Source organism: Amblyraja radiata, chromosome 1, assembly GCF_010909765.2.
Source record: "Amblyraja radiata isolate CabotCenter1 chromosome 1, sAmbRad1.1.pri, whole genome shotgun sequence".
NCBI lineage: Eukaryota > Metazoa > Chordata > Chondrichthyes > Rajiformes > Rajidae > Amblyraja > Amblyraja radiata.
In genome coordinates, this window is record NC_045956.1 from 176,760,475 (window position 1) to 176,785,103 (window position 24,629).

Consider the following 24,629-nt stretch of genomic DNA (forward strand, 5'->3'; position numbering starts at 1 on the left):
ACCTGTCCTATCCTTTTATTCTGAGGCTGTGCCCTCTGGTCCTCTCCCACTAGGCCCAGAGAGCACCCTCTCCCCGTCCACTCTATCCAGAGTTATAGGTTGAGGCTGGATAGGCTGGGTCTTTTTTTCTTTGGAGCGTAAGAGGCTGAGGGGTGACATTTTTGAGGTGTATAATATCACTAGGTACAGCCACAAAGTGCTGGAGTAACCCAGCGGGTCAGGCAGCATTTCTGAAGGAAAAGAATGGGTGACGTTTTGGGTCAGGATCCTTTTTTTATCCACCCTTTTCATTGAAAAGTGGAAGTTCATGGATGATGATGGTATGTACCTATCCTGTAGCTATGTAGGCCCCAATTACATGATCCAAAACATCTCACCATTATAGACAATAGACAAAAGGTGCAGGAGTACATCAATGATCTGGATGAAGGTGTGGTAAATTGGATTAGTAAGTATGCAGATGATACCAAGATTGGGGGTGTTGTGGATAATGAAGAGGATTTCCAAAGTCTACAGAGTGATTTAGGCCATTTGGAAAAATGGGCTGAAAGATGGCAGATGGAGTTTAATGCTGATAAATGTGAGGTGCTACATCTTGGCAGGACAAATCAAAATAGGACGTACATGGTAAATGGTAGGGAATTGAAGAATGCAGTTGAACAGAGGGATCTGGGAATAACCGTGCATAGTTCCTTGAAGGTGGAATCTCATATAGATAGGGTGGTAAAGAAAGCTTTTGGTATGCTAGCCTTTATAAATCAGAGCATTGAGTATAGAAGCTGGGATGTAATGTTAAAATTGTACAAGGCATTGGTGAGACCAAATCTGGAGTATGGTGTACAATTTTGGTCGCCCAATTATAGGAAGGATGTCAACAAAATAGAGAGAGTACAGAGGAGATTTACTAGAATGTTGCCTGGGTTTCAACAACTAAGTTACAGAGATAGGTTGAATAAGTTAGGTCTTTATTCTCTGGAGCGCAGAAGGTTAAGGGGGGACTTGATAGAGGTCTTTAAAATGATGAGAGGGATAGACAGAGTTGATGTGGACAAGCTTTTTCCTTTGAGAATAGGGAAGATTCAAACAAGAGGACATGACTTCAGAATTAAGGGACAGAAGTTTAGGGGTAACATGAGGGGGAACTTCTTTACTCAGAGAGTGGTAGCGGTGTGGAATGAGCTTCCTGTGGAAGTGGTGGAGGCAGGTTCGTTGGTATCATTTAAAAATAAATTGGATAGGCATATGGATGAGAAGGGAATGGAGGGTTATGGTATGAGTGCAGGCAGGTGGGACTAAGGGAAAAAAAGTTGTTCGGCACGGACTTGTAGGGCCGAGATGGCCTGTTTCCGTGCTGTAATTGTTATATGGTTATATGGAGTAGGCCATTCGGCAAGGCAGCAAATCTACCACTGCGCCACATGCCTGCATTTGGCCCATATCCCTCTAAACCCCTGCGATCCATGCACCTGTCCAAATGTTTTCAAGAATATGAAGTTGAGATTACATAGTGTGTCCAAATAAAACTTGAGTGACACCACAATGGAATTCTTCAATCAGTTTTACAGCCCACATTTTAGTAAGGGTGATGACAACAGAGATGGTTCAGTGCAGATTCATTCGTATCTAATGCATAGGGAAATGCAATCAGTGAAGAACTTGGACAATTAGGACAGTTCTTCATATGGCATTTAAATATAGTTTGAAAGAATGGGGAAAAAGATGACAGGATCAAACAGTTTCAAGTAATTAGAACCAACGGACCTCTAAGATAGAACTAGAATGGAGGCCAAGAGATTTATTTATTTACATTTACAAAGGAGTATAAAGATGCCGTCAGAGTTAACATCAGCAGCTGAACTGTTAGCGATTTTAACTCCACCTTTGGCAGCACAATGGCGCAGTAGTAGAGTAGCTGCCTCACAGCGCCAGAGACCCCGGTTCGATCCCGACTACAGGCGCTGTCTGTACGGAGTTTGCACGTTCTCCCCGTGACCTGTGTGGGTTTTACCCCGGGTGCTCTGGTTTCCTCCCAGGCTCCAAAGGCGTGCAGGTTTGAGGGTTAATTGGCTTGGTATAAATGTAATTTGTCCCTAGTTAGTGTGTGTAGGATAGTGCTAGTGTGCGGGGATCGCTGGTCGGTGCAGACTCGGTGGGCCGAAGGGTCTGTTTTCGCACATGCATCTACACACTGTAAATGGCTCGATTGGAAGCATGTATTGTCTTTCTGCTGACTGGTTAGCACGCAACAAAAAGCTTTTCACTGTACCTCGACACACACGACAATAAACTAAACTGAACTGAAGTGGATAGTGCTAGTGTACGGGGTGATGGCTGGTCGGCAGTGGACTCAGTGGGCCGATGGCCCTGTTTCAGTCCTGTATCTCCAATGTCTAAAACATGAAGTAAATGCTAAAACATGTTAGTACTGGTACATTACACTACATTCCAATGACAAATTAAAAACCAACAATGGGAATCGGCAGTGGACTCAAAGATGGATGGTGGCGTGGTGTAACCTGACAGCGTAACATTTGCTCCGGTAACTCCAAGTAAAGGAAAGGATATGTTGGCTCTGAGTTTCACTTCTGTATTTGACACCCGGAGTGAAATCACTGGGTGCCCAGCAGCAGGTATGTTCAAATTGGATTTGTCCACCTGCCATTAAAGTGAATTGGAGGAAGGAAAGGAGCGTGTGTGTGATAAGATCATTAATACACTGAAGTCACAACCTGTCTGAACTTATCACTGTAAAATAAATTGAGGCCACAGGGAACAGTAAGGTGAAGTGGAGAAGAGTGAGTGGCACTGCTTTATCAATCCGGTCAAAGCAAATCTCATGGGCAGTGACAATATGTTTGCAAGTTTTGAACAATCAGAATGTACGGCACTGAACTCTACTTTGGAAGCTCCCCGTAAAATGCCAACAGCAGCTTTGTTTAGTCAAGTAATGTGCAGGAAGGAACAGCAGATGCTGGTTTAAACCGCAGGTAGACACAAGAAGCTGGAGTAACTCAGCGGGACAGGCGGCAGCATCTCTGGAGAGAAGGAGTGGGTGACGTTTCGGGTTGAGACCCTTCTTCGGGTCGGCCCAACTTGCCCACACCCATCCTGTCCCATCCCACCTATCCCATTTTCACATCCATTCATTATACACTGGGGGGCAATAGGCAATAGATAATAGGTGCAGGAGTAGGCCATTCGGCCCCTCGAGCCAGCACCGCCATTCAATGTGATCATGGCTGATCTTCCCCAATCAGTACCCAGTTCCTGCCTTCTCCCCATATCCCCTGACTCCTCTATTTTAAGAGCCCTATTTAGCTCTCTCTTGAAAGCATCCAGAGAACCTGCCTTCATTGGAGGAATGGGATGTGGGTCTAGCGAGAGGTGTGACTCACCACATAGGAAAGAGAGAAATCCACAGACTCACCACTCTCTGTGAGAAAAAGGCTTTCCTCGTCTCCGTTCTGAATGGCTTACTCCTTATTCTTAAACTGTGGCCCCTGGTTCTGGAACTTACAGCAGGCAATTAACCTACAAACCCACACGTCTTTGGGATGTGGGTGGAAACCGGAGCGCCCGGATGAAACCCGCGCGGCCACAGAGAAAAAGTGTGAACTCTGCACATACAGCACCCAAGGTCAGGATCAAACCTGAGTCTCTGGGATGTGAGGCAGCAGTTATATTATATTTAGCCAACTTAGTCCCACTAGAATATCGATCACCACCAGTTCTATGATATCCCACTTTCTTGTACACTCCCTACACTTAGTTTAGAGATGCCAACCAACCTTTGTGATATGAACTACTACTGAACTACTATCTACCTCTTTGGTGCCCCTTGGAGTATCCTTGATTGGACTTTGGTGGCTTTACCTTGCACTAAATGTTATTTCCTTATCATGTATCTATAAACTGTGAATGGCTCGATGGTAATCATGTATTGTGTTTCTGCTGACTGGATAGCACGCAACTAAAAATTTTCACTGTACCTCGGTATACCTGACAATAAATAAACTGAACTGATATGGGAGGAAACTGGAGCACCCCATGGTCACAGGGACAACGTGCAAACTCCATCTGAATCTGAAGTTCTGAATCCGAACGACAGCACCCGAGGTCAGGATCGAACCCGGGCCTCCGGCACTGTAAGGCAGCAACTCTACCAGCTAAGCCTCCGTACCATGCAGACATGGATACTATATTTAGTACCCGTGTTCACTGGATTTAGTCACAGGTTCTTTTGCTGCATGTCATAGAGTCATAGAGTCATAACATTGTGGAAACAGGTCCTTCGGCCCAATTTGCCCATGCCACCCAACATGCCCCATATACACACACGTCCCACCTGCCCGCACTTGACCTATATCCCTCTAAACGCAGTTGTACAGGGCCCTAGTGATACCACATCTGGAGTATTGTGTGCAGATTTGGTCTCCAAATTCGTGGAATGACATTCTTGCTATTGAGGGAGTGCAGCGTAGGTTCACAAGATTTATTCCCGGGATGTCATATGTTGATAGAATGGAGCGGCTGGGCTTTTATACTCTGGAATTTAGAAGGATGAGAGGGTATCTTATTGAAACATTTAAGATTATTAAGGGTTTGGACACACTAGAGGCAGGAAACAAGTTCCCGATGTTGGGGGAGTCCAGAACTAGGGGCCACAGTTTAAGAATAAGGGGTAAGCCATTTAGAACAGAGACGAGGAAAAACTTTTTCACACAGAGAGTTGTGAATCTGTGAAATTCTCTGCCTCAGAAGGCAGTGGAAGCAAATTCTCTGGATGCTTTCAAGAGAGTTAGATAGAGCTCTTAAAGTTAGCGAAGTCAGGGGATATGGGGAGAAGGCAGGAACGGGGTACTGATTGGGGATGATCAGCCATGATCACAGTGAATGGCGGTGCTGGCTCGAAGGGCCGAATGTCTACCTGGCCAAATGTCTCTCAAAACATTATACTATTTCCCTCAACTATCGCCTCCATGTTATACATTTCTTGGAGTCCATTCAGCATTTACTTCCGATTCACTTCTATCGACACTCCTTTGGGTTCCATTTGGTGTTCTTACAGTAAGCATACATTCACAGTTACAGAGAAAATATTAACGGGAGATTTAATTAAAAGGGAACATTTTGCAAAGGATCCAGCAGGGGAGCAAAATTAATTGGAATCTTGTTGGCAGAATGGCTTCCTTGTGTAATACAAATGGAACGACAGACAAAGTGACAGATAAGTGGAGGACACAAGCAGAAACTGATAGAGTTTACTTCAGTCCACAGGTTAACTGGGAACATTTTTGCTAAAAATGAAAAGCTCCAGGAATTAGAATGCAATATCGTTTAATTTTAATGTAGAGATACAGACATTTAACTTAGAGATACATAACAAGCCCTTCGGCCCAACGTGATGCCCACACATTAACACTGCCCTACACACACTAGGGACAAGTTTACATTTATACCAAGCTAATTAACCAAATGTTTCCCTTTTTCCTTCCGCCCACAATATTTAATATGTAAAAGAATATGTAATTCTGTTCCATTGTGTTTGTAGTTTGTTTGGTTGTTTGTTTGTTTGTCTTTTTGCACAAAGTCCGCGAGCATTGCCACTTTTCATTTCACTGCACATCTCGTATGTGTATGTGACGAATAAACTTGACTTGACTTGACTTGACCTGTACGTCTTTGGAGTGTGGGAGGAAACCGAAGATCTCGGAGAAAACCCACATAGGTCCTCCAGCAATTTGTGATATATTATAGCCACTAGATGGGTAACATTTTTACATAAAGGGTGGTGGGAGTATGGAACGAGCTGCTGAAAGAAGTAGTTGAGGCAGGGACTATTGCAACGTTTAAGAAACAATTAGACAATTACATGGATGGGATAGGTTTAGAGGGATATGGGCCAAATGCAGACATGTGGGACATGTTGGTTGGTGTGGGCAAGTTGGGCCGAAGGACCTGTTTCCATGCTGTGCAACTCCATGACTCTAAGTAAATATCAACTGGCACCGGTCTACACAGACATTTTCAACCAGTCCCTGCAAACCTACTGTCCCTGCCTGCTTCAAAGCCTCCACTATTGTCCCTGTACCCCAAAGGCAAGGACTACTGGTCTTAATGACAACAGGCCTGTCGCACTGTAGTCATGAAGACCTTTGAAAGGCTAGTGCTGACCAAGCTGAAAAATATCACGAACCCCCTGCTGTAGTTTGCATATCGGGCCAATAGATCTGTGGATGAATAAGTCAACCTGGGCCTGCACTTCATCCTACAGCACCTAGACTGCCAGGGGACCTATGCAAGGATTTTGTTTGTTGCTTTTAGCTCTGCATCAACACCATTGTGCCAGAGCTACTGCACTCCAAACTTTCCGAGTTGACTGTGCCTGAACCCCTCCGTCGGTGGATCACCAACTTTCTGACAGACAGGAAGCAGCATGTGAGGCTGAAAAGCATATCTCGGACCCGCAAACACTCAGCATAGGAGCACCGCAAGGCTGCGTACTCTCCCCTCTCCTCTACTCTCTCTACACCAATGACTGCACCTCCACAGACACCTCTGTCAAGCTTCTCAAGTTTGCGGACGACACAACCCTGATTGGACTGATCCAGGATGGGGAGGAATCTGCATACAGACAGGAAGTGTCACAGTTGGCGTCCTGGTGCCGTCGCAACAACCTGGAGCTCAATGCTCTTAAGACAGTGGAATTGATTGTAGACTTTAGGAGAGCTTCCCCTCCCCTCACCCCACTCACCATCAACAACACCACAGTCACATCTGTGGAGAGTTTTAAGTTCCTGGGAACCATCATCTCCAAGGACCTTAAGTGGGGGGCCACCATCGACTCCACAGTCAAAAAGGCACAACAGAGGATGTACTTCATACGGCAGCTGAGGAAGCACAATCTGCCGCAGGCAATGATGGTTCAATTCTACACGGCCATCGTAGAGTCTGTTCTCACCTTCTCCATCATGGTCTGGTTTGGCTCAGCCACCAAGCACGACACTTGGAGGCTGCAGCGAATCGTCCGATCAGCTGAGAAGGTTATTGGCTGCAACCTTCCCTCCATTGATGACTGTACACTGCAAGGGCCAGGAAGCGAGCGGGTAAGATCATCTCTGACCCCTCTCACCCTGGCCACAAACTCTTTGAATCACTTCCCTCTGGAAGGCGACTCCGGATTGTCAAAGCTGCCACAGCCAGACATAAAAACAGCTTTTTTTCCACGAGTAGTTGCTCTACTCAACAGGCAAAAATCTGTAGCCTCCTTTTGCTCTGGTATTTTATTTTATTCACATTGTGCGTTCCCTCATAATGGGAACCATTGTGGGGGGATGTTTTTATGTTTAAATTTCTTTATTACTTTTATGTCTGTATTCTTTCTTTATGTGCTGCATTGGCAAGAAGCATTTCACTACACCTAGGTGTATGTGACCAATCAAATGACCTTTGAACCCTTTGAACCTTTGTTTAATCAATAATGTTTTATTATTAATATTTAATGTTTTATGTATCATTCTTAACTGTCACTGTATGTCATGTTGTCACTTGTGGGCAGAGCACCAAGGCAAATTCCTTGTATGTGAATGCTTGGCCAATAAACGTATTCATTCATTCATTCATTCATTCAAATGTCCAAGCAAGAGAGCCCAGGATTTCTGCATCATTCACATTACAACACAGTATGATTGATATTAGGGGTGGCACCGCGGCGCAGCAGTAGAGTTGCTGCCTCACAGCGCCAGAGATACGGGTTCAATCCTGACTACGGGTGCTGTCCGTACGGAGATTTACGTTCCCCCTGTGAATGCGTGGGTTTTCTCTGGGTGCTCCGGTTTCCTCCTACACTCCAAAGACATACAGGTTTGTCGGTTAATTGGCTTTGTTAAAATTGTAAATTGTCCCTAGTGTGTAGGATAGTGCTAGTGTATGGAGTGATCGCTGGTGTGCGCAGACTTGGTGGGCCGAAGGGTCTGTTTCCGCACCGTACCTTTAATGTCTAAAAGTCTATTGGACTGACCACCACCCAATCCGCTGTTATTGCCTTGCCCCCTTGACTGCAAACCAAATGCAGCAACTATTATGTTGGGAAGGAGCTGCAGATGCTGCTTTAAGGGGTAAGCCATTTAGGACTGAGATGAGGAAAAATATTTTATCACCGAGAGTTGTGAATCTGTGGAATTTTCTGCCACAGAAGGCAGTGGAAGGAACTGCAGCTGCTGCTGGAATAGACACAAAATGCTGGAGTAACTCAGCGAGACAGACAGAAGGAATGGGTGATGTTTCGGACATAGTCTCTTGACTCGAAGCATCACCCACTCCTTCTGTCCAGAGATGCTGCCTGTCTGGCTGAGATACTCCAGCATTTTGTGTTTATCAACTAATAAGTTACTTGGTAGGCATGTACGAGATGGGCCGAAGGGCTTGTTTCCATGCTGTATAGCTCCATGGTCAGCTGTTGTGACCAATCCCTGACTAATACAGAGACTGCAGTGGCCAGCATGCATGGTCTCCCCTGATGCCCACCATAATTAGTACCTGCTTGAAAATCCTTGGCCTTCCATCAGAAAACATTCAGATTTTCGCGGCACGGTGGCGCAGCGATAGATTTGCTGCCTTACAGCGCCAGAGAATCGGGTTCGATTCTGACTACGGGTGCTGTCTGTACGTAGTTCGTACGTTCTCCCCATAACCCGCGTTGGTTTTCTCCGAGATCTTTGTTTTCCTCCCATACTCCAAAGACGTACAGGTTTGTAGGTTAATTGGCTTGGTATAGATGGAAATTGTCCCTAGTGTGTGTAGGATCGTGTTAATTTGCAGGAATCGCTGGTCGGAGCAGACTCGGTGGGCCGAAGGGCCTCTTTCCACGCTATATCTCTAAACTAAACTAAACTAAAGTTACTGGGAATGCTCAAGAGATCCAGGAACTAATTAAACACAAGCGTAAGTGTTTCTTGGATTGGAAACACCAGGGCCAAGATCCAGCAGAAAATCCATGGATCTTTTAGAAACATGAAATTCTTAAGGGATTGGACAGAGTAGATGCAGGAAAAATGTTCCCAATATTGGGGGTGTTCAGAACCAGGGGTCACAGTTTAAGAATAAGGGATAGGCCATTTTGGACTGAGATGAGGACAGGCAGAGTCTGAAGAACGGTCTCTACCTGAAACGTTGCCTATTCCTTCGTTCCATAGATGCTGCCTCACCCGCTGAGTTTCTCCAGCATTTTTGTCTACCTTAGCTCATTTGTTCATAAGTTCATAAATGAAAGGAGCAGAATTAGGCCATTCGGCCCATTAAGTCTACTCTGCAATTCAATCATTCCCCCCCTCCTAACCCCATTCTCCTGCCTTCTCCCCATAACCCCTGACACCCGTACTAATCAAAGGAATGTTCTTTAAATCTGAGGCTATGACCTCTGGTCCTAGACGCTTGTGTTCAATATGCATTCTGTTTGGTTCAATGTTTAGTTTAGTTTACTTTAGTTTAGAGATACAGCACGGAAACAGGCCCTTCGGCCCACCGAGTCCGCGACAGCCAGTGACCCACGCACACTAACACTATCCTACACACACACAAGGGACAATTTACACTTATACCAAGCCAATTAACCTACAAACCTGTACGCCTTTGGAGAGTAGGAGGAAAGCGAAGATCTCGGAGAAAACCCACGTAGGTCACAGGGAGAATATACAAACTCCGTGCAGACAGCACCCGTGGTCGGGAATGAACGCGGGTCTCCGGCGTTGTACCGCTGTGCCGCAGAATGTTCTTTAGCTTCTCCGATTGTTTCAGGCTGTGAGTGTGTTTAACTGGTGTGTTTGTTGTGTGTTTCAGGCGGCTGATGAACGGCTGCTGTGGAAGGAGTCGAGGCCGAGCCGGGCAGCCTCTGAGGCGCTGGGCCAGGCATCAGCCTCGGGCTCGGCCTGCGACCACCATCTGCTCTGGAGCCTGCCGCTCGCCGCCCTGCTCTTACCGCCGAGGATGTGAGGGAAGAGGTGAGGCAGCGGCTCCAGGCCCATCACCCCACCCCCTCCACCCACCCTGCTACCCCTCCTCCATCATCGCCCGCTCCACACTCACCCCCTCTCCGGGGTCCAGCCGGACATTTTACACCAAGGGCGCCAGAGGTTTGTCGTCGTCACTGTTGCCATCACCATCGCCGCCGCCGCCTGAGGGGAAGATCACGAGGACTGACCAACGGTCGGGGGGGGGGGTGGGGGGGGAAGGAAAAACGGACATCACATCGCAGCAGGAGAAGCCAATTAACTGTGTACATTGCCTGGGGAAGCCATTTACCGACATATTTCTTGGGGGGCGGGGGGAGGGGAAGCCATTTTGTGATGCACATTGCTGGGATACGAGGGGGACCTCCCTTCACTAATATGGCGGCACTTTGGTGGGATACGGGGTTCATGGCAGCACAATGCTCGGATACTGGGGTCACGGAGGCACGTTGCTAGGATACGGGGGTCATGCGGACAAGTTGCTAGGATAGGGGTTCATGGTGGCACGTTGGTGGGATACGGGGAAACACGGCGACATGTTGCTAAGATAAGGGGATCCTCCCTTAGCAACCAATGCGGAACGTTGCCGGGATACGGGAGTCATGGATGCACGTTGCCGGGATACAGGGGTCATGGATGCATGTTGCCGGGATACAGGGGTCATGGGTGCACGTTGCCAGGATACGGGGACCTCCCTCAGCAACAAGATCGTCTCCTTAAAGCCGGGTTCCAAGTATCCATCGTCAAGCAGCAGCTGTGCCCTGGGTTTCCGTTAAACAGGTTTCAAAGACAATTCATTACCAAGATCCAGTTTCTGTGCCCATAAGCTTCTGTGCCCATATTGTACTGTTCAAGGTCGGATTTCACTGATACATTTATTATAAATAGTTGTAAAGAGTAGAGAATGGATCTAACGCCTTATTACCTGAGTCTGGTTTTAAGGAACTTTTGCATTCAATGGGAGCTCAATGCATTTATTTTTAACCAGTTGTCATTTAATTCCATCTTTAAGAGTTAACAGTTAGTCCTCGCAACCACAGGAAATTTGGTGGGAAGTTGCGTTTTTTGTTTGTTCCAAGGCAGAGCCATTCAAACGTCAGTGATCTTGAACAGGGACTGGTGCACACTTGGCAATTGCTTGCAAATCTTTTGTCTCCTATCTTCGGGAAGAATCCTTCCTGACTCCCATCCACGTCTTCAGTCTGGAAATGCAGCATCCCAAAGAAAGATAAATGCAAACAGGTGTAGGAGAACTCAGCATGTCGGACAGCACCTGTGGGAAGAGAAATGGCCAACGTTTCAGGTCCAGGACTCTTCAACAGAAACATTAACCGCAGATGCTGCCTTACCCACCGAACATCACTCATGTTTTCTGTGCTTGTTTCAAATTTGCAGGGTGTGCAGGGTTTGCGTTGGTTTCCAAAGACTGATTCTGCTCACTGTAAACATTGCCCCTGGGAATATTGATTTCTCTAACTTCAAGTAACCCCAGCATTCCCTCTCTCTCTATCCCTCCCACACCCAAGTCGCACCAGCTTCTCGTTTTCACCCAACAAACAGCCAACGATGACCGGTTTCCTTTATCAGCTTAACTTTTTTACTTATCTTTCATGCGTTGTTCTTTGTCTCTCTACATCATCGCCTATATCTCTCATTTTCCTTATCCCAAACCAGTCTGAAGAAGGGTCTCGACCCGAGACGTCACCCATTCCTTCTCTCCAGAGATGCTGCCTTTCCCACTGAGTTACTCCAGCTTTTTGTGTCTATCCCCTGGTGTTTAGGTGGGTGGGAGGAGAATTGAATAAGGGAGCTTTTGGGTGTATGTTAAAGAGGGAAATGGGATTGTTCTGAGAATTGGGATACATCTGATGGGTTGCATGCGGCAGAGTGGTGCAGCGGTAGAGTTGCTGCCTTACAATAGCAATGACCTGGGTTCGATCCTGACTGCTGGTTCTGTCTGTAAGGAGTTTGTACGTTCTCTCTGTGACTGCGTGGGTTTTCTCCAGGTGCTCCAGTTTCCTCCCACACTCCAAAGAAGTACAGGTTTGTAGTTACAATTATGCAAATGTTGGTTAAGTGGGTTTGGTTAAGAAAAAAATGGTATATTGTCCCGAGTGTGTAGGATAGTGCTAGTGTATGGGGTGATCGCTGGTCGACGTGGCTGAAGGCCTGTTTCCACACTGTATGTCGAAAGTCTAAAGTAAAACGCTAAAGTCTAAAAAACGTGAAAAAAACGAAAACGTAATATAAGGGAATGCATCGCATATGCCACACATATTTATTATTTTGAGTCATTATTTTGAATTCTTGTACATCTCCTGACTGTTTTGGCTTCTTTACCTCAGTTGCCCAACATCTCATTGATCAAATGTCTCCATGTACTACACCTCCGACAGCCCTGCAGACAACTGATCCTCTCATTCTGATCTTGTGCATTGAGCTGTGGCAAACCTAACCTCACTTCCCTAGGCTTCAAGCTCTTCAATATCCCCAACCATCTCCTCCCAGGTTGGTCCTAAACCATGTCCTCCAGTTCTTTATTCCCCGACTCTGGGCAAAAGGCTCTGTGCATTTAACCTCTGTCCTCCAATCCTCGATTCCCCTACTCTGGGTAAAAGACTAATTTACCCAATCTATTCCTCTCTTGATCTTATTCATCTCTATAAGATCACCCCTCATCATCCTGCGCTCCAAGGAATAAAAGGTAGACAAAAGTGCTGGAGAAACTCAGCGGGTGCAGCAGCATCTATGGAGCGAAGGAAATAGGCAACGTTTCGGGCCGAAACCCTTCTTCAGACTGGTTAAGTCTGAAGAAGTGTTTCGGCCCGAAACGTTGCCTATTTCCTTCGCTCCATAGATGCTGCTGCACCCGCTGAGTTTCTCCAGCACTTTTGTGTACCTTCGATTTTCCAGCATCTGCAGTTCCTTCTTAAACTCCAAGGAATGAAGTCTGAGCCTACCAAACCTCTCCGTATAGCTCAGGCCCTCAAGTCCCGCAACATTCTCCTAAATCTTCTCCGCACTCTTTCCAACTTCAAATCCTTCCAATAACTGAGTGACCAAAACTAAACGCAATACCCCAAATGTAGACTCACCAATGTCTGGTACAACTGTAACATAACATCCCAACATCTATACTGAATACCCTGACCGAAGAAGGCCAAAGTAGTGAAAGCCGTCTTGACCACCCGATCTACCTGTGACGCCACTTTCAATGACTGTGCACCTGCTCACCTCTGTTCTGCAACACTCTCCAGGGCCCGGACATTCACCATGAGGGTTCTATCTGGTTTGACTTCACAATATGCAACACCTCACATTCCATTAACCACTTCTCAGTCTACCTGCCAAACTGATCAAGATCTTGCTGTAATTTTTGAGAACCACCTTCACTATCTACAATTCCACCCACTTTAGTGCCATCTGCAAACTTACTAATCTACATGTCTTCTACATTCTCATCCAAATCGTTGATGTAAACCCCAAACAGCAATGGGCTCAGCAGCAATCCCTGAGGCACACTAGTCACGGGCCTCCAGTCCATATAACAACCTCCCACCATCGCCCTCTGCTTCCTTCCATGGAGCCAGTGTTCTATGCAGTTGGCTAGCTCGCCCTGGATCCCATGCGATCTAACTTTCCCGAGCAGCCCATTGTACGCTACCTTATCAAAGGCCTTGCTAAAGTCCATATAGACAACATCTATGACTTTGCCTTCTTCAACCTTTGTGGTTACTTCATCACAAATCTTGTTTGATTTCTCCAGGTGCTTCGGTTTCCTCCCTCATTCCAAGGACGTGCAGGTTTGTAGATGAATTGGCTTCTGTAAATTGTCCCTAGTGTGTAGGATAGAACTAATGTACGGGTGGTGAGTGTTGGTCGGTGTGAACTCGGTGGGCGGAAGGGCTTATTTCCAAGCTGTATCTCGAAACTAAACTAAACTAAACATTTGGTGTTCTTCCAGTACTTAATCTGTGGATAACAAAGTTACAAATGTCATTGCCAGGGCTGCAATCATCTCCTCTCTCATGCTTGACTACACCTGGTCAGGCCCTGGGGATTTATCCACCTTTAGTTTAGTTTAGAGGTACAGCGCGGAAACAGGCCCGTCGGCCCACCTAGTCCGCACCGACCAGCGATCCCCGCACAGTAACACTATCCCACACACTAGGGACAATTTTACATTCATGCATTTTTACCAAGTCAATTAATCTACAAACCTGTACATCTTTGGAGCGTGGGAGGAAACCGCAGATCTCAGAGAAAACTACGCAGGTCACGGGGAGAACGTACAAACTCCATACAGACAGCACCCGCAGTCAGAATCGAACCAGGGTCTCCGGCGCTGTGAGGCATCAACTCTACCGCTGCGCCACCGTGCCGACCTTGATGTTTTTCCGGATGTCCAACATGTAGTTGAGCTCCGGGAAAATGACCAAGTGCGCTGTGGCCACATGTCCAACTGGCCCCTGGTCCCAAGGAACATGTGAGTCCATATTGAAGCAGCAGCTTATTCTCCTCAATCATGATTGTTGGTTGTGGTTCCCACCATGCAGCGGGGAAATGCGGAATGAATGAAAATAATTTGTTTGCTCAGGATTAAATGGAGGAAGATTGGCAATGCAAGGAACTGCAGATGTTGGAATCTTGCCGAGAACACAAGTTGCCGGAGTGACTCAGCAGCTTAGGCGGAATCTCTGGAGGATGTGCGTAATAGTGATGTGCCAGATGCTGGCTTGTACCCAGATCTACCGCTCTGGTTTACCTCTCGGGAGGACGTGGATAGGCAACATTTCCGGTCAGGCCGTGCAGGTTTGTAGGTTAATTGGCTTCTGTAAATTGTCCCTAGTGTGTATGACAGATCTAGTGTGCAGGTGATCGTTGGTCGGCGTGGAATCAGTGGGCCGAAGGGCCTGTGTTCGTGCTGTATCTCTAAACTAAACAAAATCGCAGTCAGTAGATAGGAGTAATGAATAAAAAATGAACTCATTGATTGATACCAAATTGAGCCTTGTGTTGCTAAAATATTACAGAATGAGAAAGGCGGGGGAAGGGAAATATTGGGCTGTTAACCCTTATAAGCAATGCCTGCTGTGAGCTCGCCCTTCAAAAGCTTGTCCAGTCAGGTCCCAGGCTGTTCAGCATTGTACCAGTTTATGAATTGTTATCAAGCATATTTTATAAAGAGTTCTTGTTGTTTCTGTACAGAGTCTTTCTAAAACCAGGCTGATATTTTTCTGAGTGTGATCGCGTTGGACGATGTAAAACGGGTCAGCGTTGATCATCGAGCTCCCCCCCCCCCCCCCCGGCTGTTCACGACAACCACCGCGCAAGGGTGGGGAGCGGAAAGGTTTAACCTCACGAGTTCGCCCACGTCAACCATTCCTTTTCATGCAGTAGCTTTTTTTTCTCTCAATGTCAGTGTTCTGATTTGGAATCTAGGTGTTCAGTTATGTGGTGTACAATGTCAATTCTCCCCTCTCTCCCCCCCAACCCACCCACCCACCCCTCCCCCCTCCCCCCCCCTCCCCCCATCACCATGTAACACCATTTTGTCCAAGTAGTGTTCTTGTTATGGCAACAAGTCCTTGTTCTTAGGAAGCAATGTATGAATTATGTTTTGATTGTTATGAGTGATTTTTATTATCCATAATAAAATTTAAACAAATGTGATTTGGTTTGTTCTTTATTCACCTTGCATTCAATTTATTTTGCATTCAAACGAAACAGCCTCCCTTCTATCTTCGGTATAAAGCAACATCTGCAGTTCCTTCCTAAACCTCCCTTCTATTGATTCCATTTATATTTCACGCTGCCTCTGCAAGGCCAGCAGCATATTCAAGGACGAGTCGCACGCTGGCCACTCCCTCTTCTCCCCTCTCCCATCGGGCAAATGGGATAGAAGTGTGAAAACGCACACCTCCAGGTTCAGGAACAGTTTCTTCCCAGCTGTTATCAGGCAACTGAACCATCCTACCACAACCAGAGAGCAATCCAGAGCTACCATCTACCTCATTGGTGACCCTCGGACTATCTTTGATCAGACTTTACTGGCTTTACCTTGCACTAAACGTTATTCACATAGTTCCCTTTATCATGTATCTATATACACCGTGGATGGCTATTGTAATCTTGTATTGTCTTTCCGTTGACTGGTTAGTACGTAAAGAAAGCTTTTCACTGTACCTCGGTGCACGTGGCCATAAACTGAACAGAGCTCAACTCTATTGGATGGGCATGTGGATATGGAGGGAGTGGGTATGTGCAGGTAGATACGCGATGGTCTAGGCCTCTTCTTGTCCTGTGCGGTTCTATTTTCTAACCAGAATGTGTATCTTGGAATGAAAATAGCATCACACCCATTAATCCATTTCTTTCCGTGGAGAAGGGTCTTGACCCGAAACTGTTAACATTGACCAAATTAAAGACAGCATAAAATGGAGGGTCCCAGCATTTGTCAGAATTGCTTAACCTTTGTCAGTGGAAATTTACAGGCTGTGGATGGCGCCAGCCAGTCTAAGCCTAGATTGATATGCAGGATGGTGAAGGACCCAGGTGGTGTTCTTCTAAGTTCCTCCTAACTGATATAATGTATAACAATCTACAAAAGAAACTCAAATGCATCGCTTTGATTGGATCGCTGCAAAGGGGATTGTAAATAGAGTAAATAATGTTGCGAGATAGTTACCCCGCTATTTGTTGATTGGTCAAAATGTTAAGCCTTGATCTTTCTTTTGAGGGTCGTCTTGCATTGTAAGTTTCATTGGTTCCTTTATTTCAGATGGTGCAACACAGTACCTCAAGCTTCTGGGTGTTGGGTGGCTCCTCCCAGCTGCTGAACTCTGTAGGTATATCCCATGAAAAGGTGCCCTAAAAAGAAAAAGAAAAAAAAGTGCGAAATAACATAATTGATATGAAAAAACAGTATTTAAAAATACTGTGTGAAAAAAACAACTAATGGTGGAAGAAAAATTGATGTAACCTTCCGTAGGTGTAAAATTACATTAAGCTCCGTTCCCTATGAACAAGTATTATGAAAAAGAAAGAGCAGGTCAAAACCGAGTAATATATTCAAAGATAAAACAAGCAAACATGTACTATAATTAGTTCCTCTGATATCTTAAACTGAATAAGTATTAACTATTTAATTACTGTATTTAACATAGAAGACAGATATTTGGGTAAGAATCAGCTGGCTGGAAGGGGTCAACCAAGAATGTTACCTGCCACCTGTTTTACTCCCTTCCAGCTTGGGTGATTCTTTGTCAGTTTGGCCTGGGCATATCTGGGAATTTGTCCACCCAAATCGATTAAACATATATTAGTATATCAATCCAATAAATTTTAACTAGAGATCATAGATCTAAAGAATAAAAAAGGAATGAATCATTATTCGGATATGATCTTGCATTTTAGATTAAGATCCATGAGTTATTACGTACAGGAGGAATTACGTTTTGTAGCTGGAATATAAGGGGTGCTAATGAGCCAATTAAAAGGGGTAAGATTCTTGCCCAATTAAAATCACTCAATGCCGATTTAATATTTCTACAGGAAACACATCTGAAAGTTCAAGCTCAGACCAGGCTGAAGGCCAATTGGATCGGTCAAACATATCACTCCTCCTATCTCCCTAAATCCAGGGGTACCGCAATTATAATTCGTAAAGGCATACCATTTAAACATAAAAATACCATCGCAGACAAAGAGGGGAGGTATGTTATAGTCTCTGGAGAGATACTCTCTACCCCACTCACTATGGTAAATATTTATGCTCCTAATTTTGATAACCTCTCAATTCTTTAATAAAATCCTGAATAAAATCTCTGAGTCCAATCGTGATAATCGGGGGAGATTTCAATTGCATTCTGGATCAATACCTTGATAAATCTGCCCAACAAAAGAGACTTAATACAAAATCAAAATCCAGTGAACTTTTAAATACATACATAAAAAATACAAATATATCAGATGTATTGGAAACCCTGCCGGAAGAGAATACTACTTTTATTCTTCAGTACATAAAACCTATACACGTATTGACTATTTCCTAGTGGACACAAAATTAATCCCCTTTACAACTAACCCTAAACACTATAATAATGTCATCTCTGATCATTCTCCGTTAACCTTCTCCTTAAAACTAGAAGGAATGTTCAATAAAAAATCGTTTCGGAGGTTCAATCCTCAAATACTAAACAATGGTTGTAAATATTTAAAACAACAGATGGAACTTTTCTATGAGACCAACGATACCACAGATATTTCACCCTCCCTATTATGGGAATCTTTTAAGGCGTTTATTAGAGGTTCTATTATTTCATACCAAGCTTTTCAAAATAAAAAAAAATAGGACGGAACAATTGCAATTAGAACAGATTACACAACTTGATTTAGAAAACGCAAAAGATCCAACTATAGATAAGCACAACAAGATAGCAATATTGAAATTTAAACTAAACCAAATTTTATCTGCAAGAGTTATTAGATTATTTCAATTTACAAAACGAGAAAATTTCGAATTTGGCGATAAGCCACAAATTTTTGGCACGTCAGCTGAAAAAAGTTGAAAAGGATCAGACTATTCTAAAAATTAAATCAGACAACGGGGAATTGTTAATGCTGCCCAAAGACATTAATGAAAGATTTGCCTAATTTTATCAAAATTTATATACATTCAAAACATCAACAGAAAGCAGTAAAATTACAAACTTTCTGGATAACTGCAATCTCCCAACACTTAACCCGCTGGAACAAGAGTAAAGTAAAGTAAAGTAAAGTAGCCTTTATTGTCATTCAGACCTTGCGGTCTGAACGAAATTTTGTTGCCTTGCAGTCCTACATATAGTAAAAATGGCAAAAACACACACAAAAAACACAAATTAACATCCACCACAGTGAGTTGAATACTCCTCACTGTGATGGAAGGCAAAAGTCTTAAGTCTTTGTCTCTTCCCTTCTTATTCTCCCTCTGCGCCGAGGCGATCCAGGCTTCGGATGTTGTGACCCCGCCGGGCGATGGTAAGTAATGTCAGTCCCGCGGCTGAATCCAAGCTCCGCGAACGGGCCGGTTCAGCTCCGCGGCCCGGGGTGGTCGAAGCCGCCGAAGCTGCGGCCCTCCAGTCCAGAGGACACAGCTGTTGTCGCGGGAGCTCCGCAGAACAGTCACCAACCTGCGAGCTCCTGACGATGTCGTCCACCGGGCCCGCGGCCGGTCCTCCGAGGTCGGATCGCTGCTGCCGCTGCCGCTGCCCGCTCCGAGGTCTGGTGGCTGCTGCCGCTGCCCGCTCCGAGGTCTGGTGGCCGCTGCCGCTGCCTCTGCCCGCTCCGAGGTCGGGTCGCCGCAGCCGCTGCCTGCTCCGAGGCCGCCAGCTCCGCTATTAGGCCTCGGCGCAGGCGGAGACGGAGACGGGGGATACAACAAGAGAAGTCGCATCCCCCCGAAATAAGAGACCAAAACCATGTTTACTCCCCCCCACCCACACACATACACAATAAACCAAAAATGAACTCAAACAGGACAAAAGAACAACACAAAAAAGAAAAAAGACGGACTGCAGGCGAGCCGCAGCTGCTAAGGCAGCGCCGCCATCTTGGGATTAGGAGCACAGGTTTCAATCAAACAAATAGAAGAGGCAATAAATTCACTGAAGAACGGTAAAACACCGGGACCAGACGGGTTCAGTAATGAATTTTATAAAAGATTTCACAAGGTAGTTTCACCACATTTACACAAGCTTTATACATATGCATTTAAAGAACAGACACTCCCAGAAACACTAGCTGAATCAACTATCACACTTATACCCAAAAAAGATAAAGATCTAGAAGACCCCAGTTCATACAGAGCAATTGCCCTGCTAAATACAGATCAGAAAATATTAGCGAAGACTTTGGCAAGAAGATTAAGCAAATACGTTAATAAATTAATACATTCAGATCAAACGGGGTTCATACCCAAGAGACATTCATTTAATAATTTGAGACGTCTTTTTAATATAAAGTACTCACACAAAATTGAAGAAGAAGACATCAATTATCTCATTAGATTCAGAAAAAGAATTTGACCAAGTAGAATGGAAATACCTTTTCACAGTACTGCAAAAATTTCAGATGGGAGAGAATTTTATTTCATGGATAAAATTACTATATGATAGGTCGACTGACAGAATACTGACCAACCACATACTTTCCCCGAAATTCAACTATCCAGGGGCAATAGACAGAGTTGTGCATTATCACCCCTGTTATTTGCCCTTGGATTATATGCAGATGATGTATTATTATACATCACCAATTCTCAAGTTAGTATTCTAAATATATTCAATCTTATCGAGGAATTCGGTTCCTTCTCAGGATATAGAATAAACTGGAACAAAAGTGAAATTATGGCAATAAAACCGCAAGCCAACACACCTTTTAAAATACCCTTTTTTGAATTGCTACAGAAAAATTTAAATATCTGGGTATACAATTATCCGGAAAATATAATTCTTTATTCAATGCAAACTTTCTGCCTCTTGTTATTAAATTAAATGCTGGAAAACAATTCCGATGTCTCTAATAGGCAGAATAAATGCCATAAAAATGATTTTCCTCCCACAAATTCTCTATTTATTTCAATCAATATATATCAATCGATATATCTACCTAAAAAATGTTTTTAAAATCTTGATTCCCGGATTACAAACTTTATTTGGGATTATAAATCACATAGAATTCATAAACGTCATCTATGTAAACCCAAAGAAATGGGTGGATTGGCGCTCCCCAATTTCTTATACTACTATTGGGCAGCGAGTTTGAGTCTTCAATGTAGTTTTTTCTTGCAGAATAAATGTTTGTATGAAATGCAGTGTAGGAGAGGTGTACTGACTGTGTGGGCAGAACTTTGGAAGTGATTGCCCACCAGTCTAAAAAGCCGCTGTGTCTCCCTGTCCCTGGGATAGCAGGGGGCGATCCAACAGCATAATACCCCCCTCCCCCTCCAACTCCAGAGGAATCCGCTCCCCGATCGGCCGCTACGGCGACAAGTGGCAGTTTGCCCACAGCCCGAGCTGCGCCCCCTCATCCGCCACCCCAAGAACAAGACGTACCTTGCACAGCATCAGCTTCTGCCCCTACGTGTTCCTCTGGAGTTGGAGCGGGGCTGGGCTGGAGTTGCTGCTGGCTGTGGGTCTCTGGGATCTCCGTGCTTGCAGTGGGCCTGGGGGTCGGTGTCCCATTGGTCCTGACGTCTCCGGCCACCCCCCTGGACTGGAGCTGAGACTGGGAACTATACCGCCCTTGCCCCCTCCCTCTGCAACTGCAAACAACCCCACTCTCCTGCAAGGGTGGTACATTTCCCGGAGGATGGCAGGTGGCCGGAGACGTCAGGACCAACAGGAACCCGCTCCCCGATGGGCCCCTACGACGCCCCGAGCTGCGCCCCGTCATCCGCAACCCAGGTTCCTCTGTAGTTGGAGCGGGGCTGGGCTGGGCTGGGCTGCTGTTGGCTGTGGGTCTCTGGGATCTCCGTGCTTGCAGTGGGCCTGGGGGTCGGTGTCCCGATGAGGGGGCGCAGCTCGGGGAACGGCTTCTGGTGGTCCTGACGGCTCCGGCCAATTTGCAGTTTTCCTCTGGAGTTGGAACGGGGCTGGGCTGCTGCTGGCTGTGGGTCTCTGGGATCTCCGTGCTTGCAGTGGGCCTGGGGGTTGGTGTCCCGTTCGTCCTGACGTCTCCGGTGACTGGCACTGACCTGCTGGTATCGCCGACGTGAAGACAGTGCAAAGTCCCCGCGCCGGTGCAATGGGCGGGGAGCTGGAGAGGGGAGGGAAGGGGTCACACACATGGCCGGGAAGCAGAGGGGTGTAGGTGGGGTGAAACTGAAGGGAGCGACAATCTGCTGCTGCCTGCACGCTGAGTTAAAATGTTCCCACGCAAGACTCACGATACACTGTGTATCGTGAGTCTACCGTGGGAACGTTTTAACTCAGCGGGCAGGCAGCAGCATATTGTCAATTATTAACCCTCCCGCGCAATATACCCTCACCTTCTCTTTTATGAATGGGGATTTAGTTCCCCTTTCTTCGAGGACCGACCGGAGGTTCCGCTGTCAACTCTGCGGGCCGCCCTCGGTGAACGTTTTCAAGGACCTTTCTTCAAGGACCGAAAAAATGTCCGCTATTCGGAGGTTTCGTTATTTGGATCTTCGGATAAAAGGTTGTGCACCTGTATAACACACTCCTTTGCCTCGTGCATAAAACTCCATAACTTTTGGAAATAAATCTTTAAAATGTTCTCAAAATTATTAAAAACAAAACTGGACCCCCATATAGAACTGATTATTACCGGAACAGCAGGAGCCTGCTCTGAGCTATCAATATTTCAAAGACGTTTCCTTAACTATGGCCTGATAATGGCGAAAAAACGTATACTTAAATTTTGGAAAAATACATCTCCCCCAACTCTTAAAATGTGGATTACAAACATGTCTGAGACGCTACATCTTGAAGATATGAGACTTGTCTCAGCAGGAAAATCAGAGCAATTTTCAAAGATATGGTCTCCTTTCATTGATTCATTACAAGGATAGTATGGTGCAACACAACTTCGAAATTAAACCAAATTACTGGGTGATGGGTGTGGTGAGAAATAGTAAGATTAAACGTGAATTTACCAGTTCGAAGTTTGATCGTTATTTTATGAGGAGTACATTGAGGGAATACGTGAAGAACCCCGCCAGGACGCATGCGTGTCATTCTTCAAAGCAGCGGTGTGAAATCACAGATAACTGTAATGACTGAACATAGTAAGATTAGAGAAGAAAATACCAGTTGAGTATATGATCAAGGGTGGGAGCGGAGGGCAGGTATTCCCTCAACGTACTCCTCATAAAATAACGATCAAACTTCGAACTGGTAAGATCTCGTTTAATCTTACTATTTTACTTCGGAGTCACGTGAGTGACTACGTGAGGATTTCAAAGCTCTGTGATTTCATGCCGTGGAAACGAGTCCATGCATCACATCTGCCTTAATTGACTGTGGGAGGAATTGTGTTAACATGTTTAGACATGAATCCGACATTGAAATCCATGATAAATTGTTAACAACAAATTATAGCCCCTATTTATGGTGTGAAATTATATTACAGAACTTAAAATTGGCTGTGCAAAGTTCCAGTTTAACTACTGGTTTGTGGTAGAATAGTTGGAACATTTTCCCCTGATCCATCCTGCTGTCTCGAGGATTTGGTTCATTGGTACATCCAACTCCATAGCTGCCGATGTAGCTGCAGCCCTGGTGGAATAAGATTTGAATATGTTAGTATCCACCCCAGCTGTTGTTAAAACCTGTTTCAGCCATCTGGAAATAGTTTGAACCGACACTTTTTTGTGGGTTGTTTGTGGCTGATTAGTGCCATCTCATAGCCTCAGATGTTTTTGGTGTTCTCCATATATAACAATAATTGTCTTATTATACAGAGACGATATCTGTAGGGTAATCCCTAAATTCTATTTTGAGGCCTGATGATCCCGGTCTGTTCTGTTTGACTAATTCGTAATATGAAACATTATATTCCTGTTGAAGAAGTCATATAGTCCAGCCTTAACTTATGTACGACTGTACCCTTAGTGCCGTGACCAAAGCCATCAGCATGACTGTTTTGTGCGTCAGTCTTTGCAGGGACAGAGCTGTTGCTGGAGACCAATTCCTTAGCAACGTTAGGGCAATACTCATATCCCATTTTAGAGGTTATTGGGGGATTGATATTAAAAATTCCCCTCATAAGTTTGGTTACCAGGGGTGAGTCCCAACAGAATGACGCTCTGATCCTCGCCATAGATATGTTGAAAAGGCACTTCTGGCGCAGTTAATGGCACTGTAACTGAGCCCCTCATCATAATGGAGGCCTGCCAGGAATTCCAGAACAGACGTTATGTTCATCGAACTGTAGGTGATGTTTCTGTGACAATATATCTCCCATTTCCTGATGTGTACCAGATATAGTTTTTTGGTGGGCTGTCTGTGGCCCGCTGAGATAATGTTCAATGTTCGGTCCGCCAGTCCCAGTTGCAGTAGAGGTTTCTTTAGACTCTACAAATTGATAGGTCTGTTGTTTTTGACATGGATGGGTTCCCCTGTTACGGGATGAACCAATAATCTGGTTGTTTCAGGATGGTGATACATAGTTAAAACCCATGTCGAGTATCACAGGGAACCATGGTTAAGTAGGCCAATCGGCACTACCAATTAACAGACGCTGAGTCTTGTTGTATTTTTCGTAATACCCGACTGATGATGCAGAAAAGGAGGGAATGCATAGATAAACAATTGCCCCCTCAATGCAGTGAAAAGCATCTGTCCCTGCTGTCTTAGGGTCTGGTTCCCAAGAAACACAGTTTGGTAACTGGTGATTAAGCCTTATTTTATTGAATTTGCGTGACCTGATGTCTGCCACTGAATTTTGGATTACCTGGTAGGTAAGTAGCTGATATTCCAATATTTCTCTGGATACACCCTTACCAAATTGTATTAGTCAGATTGTCACTCTGTAGTCTAACATGCTGGTGATTTATCCCAGAGCAGTATGACTTTAGGCCATAGAACGCACCCCACATTTCCAGGTAGTTTATGCCCA

The 24,629-nt window shown here is 45.2% G+C and overlaps 1 protein-coding gene across 1 annotated transcript in view; it reads left to right on the plus strand.

Annotated features, from left to right (window-relative positions):
* Positions 1-12,614, plus strand: part of gfra4 (GDNF family receptor alpha 4) — a 77,643-nt gene extending 65,029 nt beyond the window's left edge. Inside the window, exon 7 of the mRNA XM_033040893.1 lies at positions 9,838-12,614. Coding sequence (XP_032896784.1) covers positions 9,838-9,990 — 153 coding nt within the window. The 3' untranslated portion in view covers positions 9,991-12,614. The remainder of the gene's footprint in view (positions 1-9,837) is intronic.
* The last annotated feature ends 12,015 nt before the right edge of the window (positions 12,615-24,629 follow it).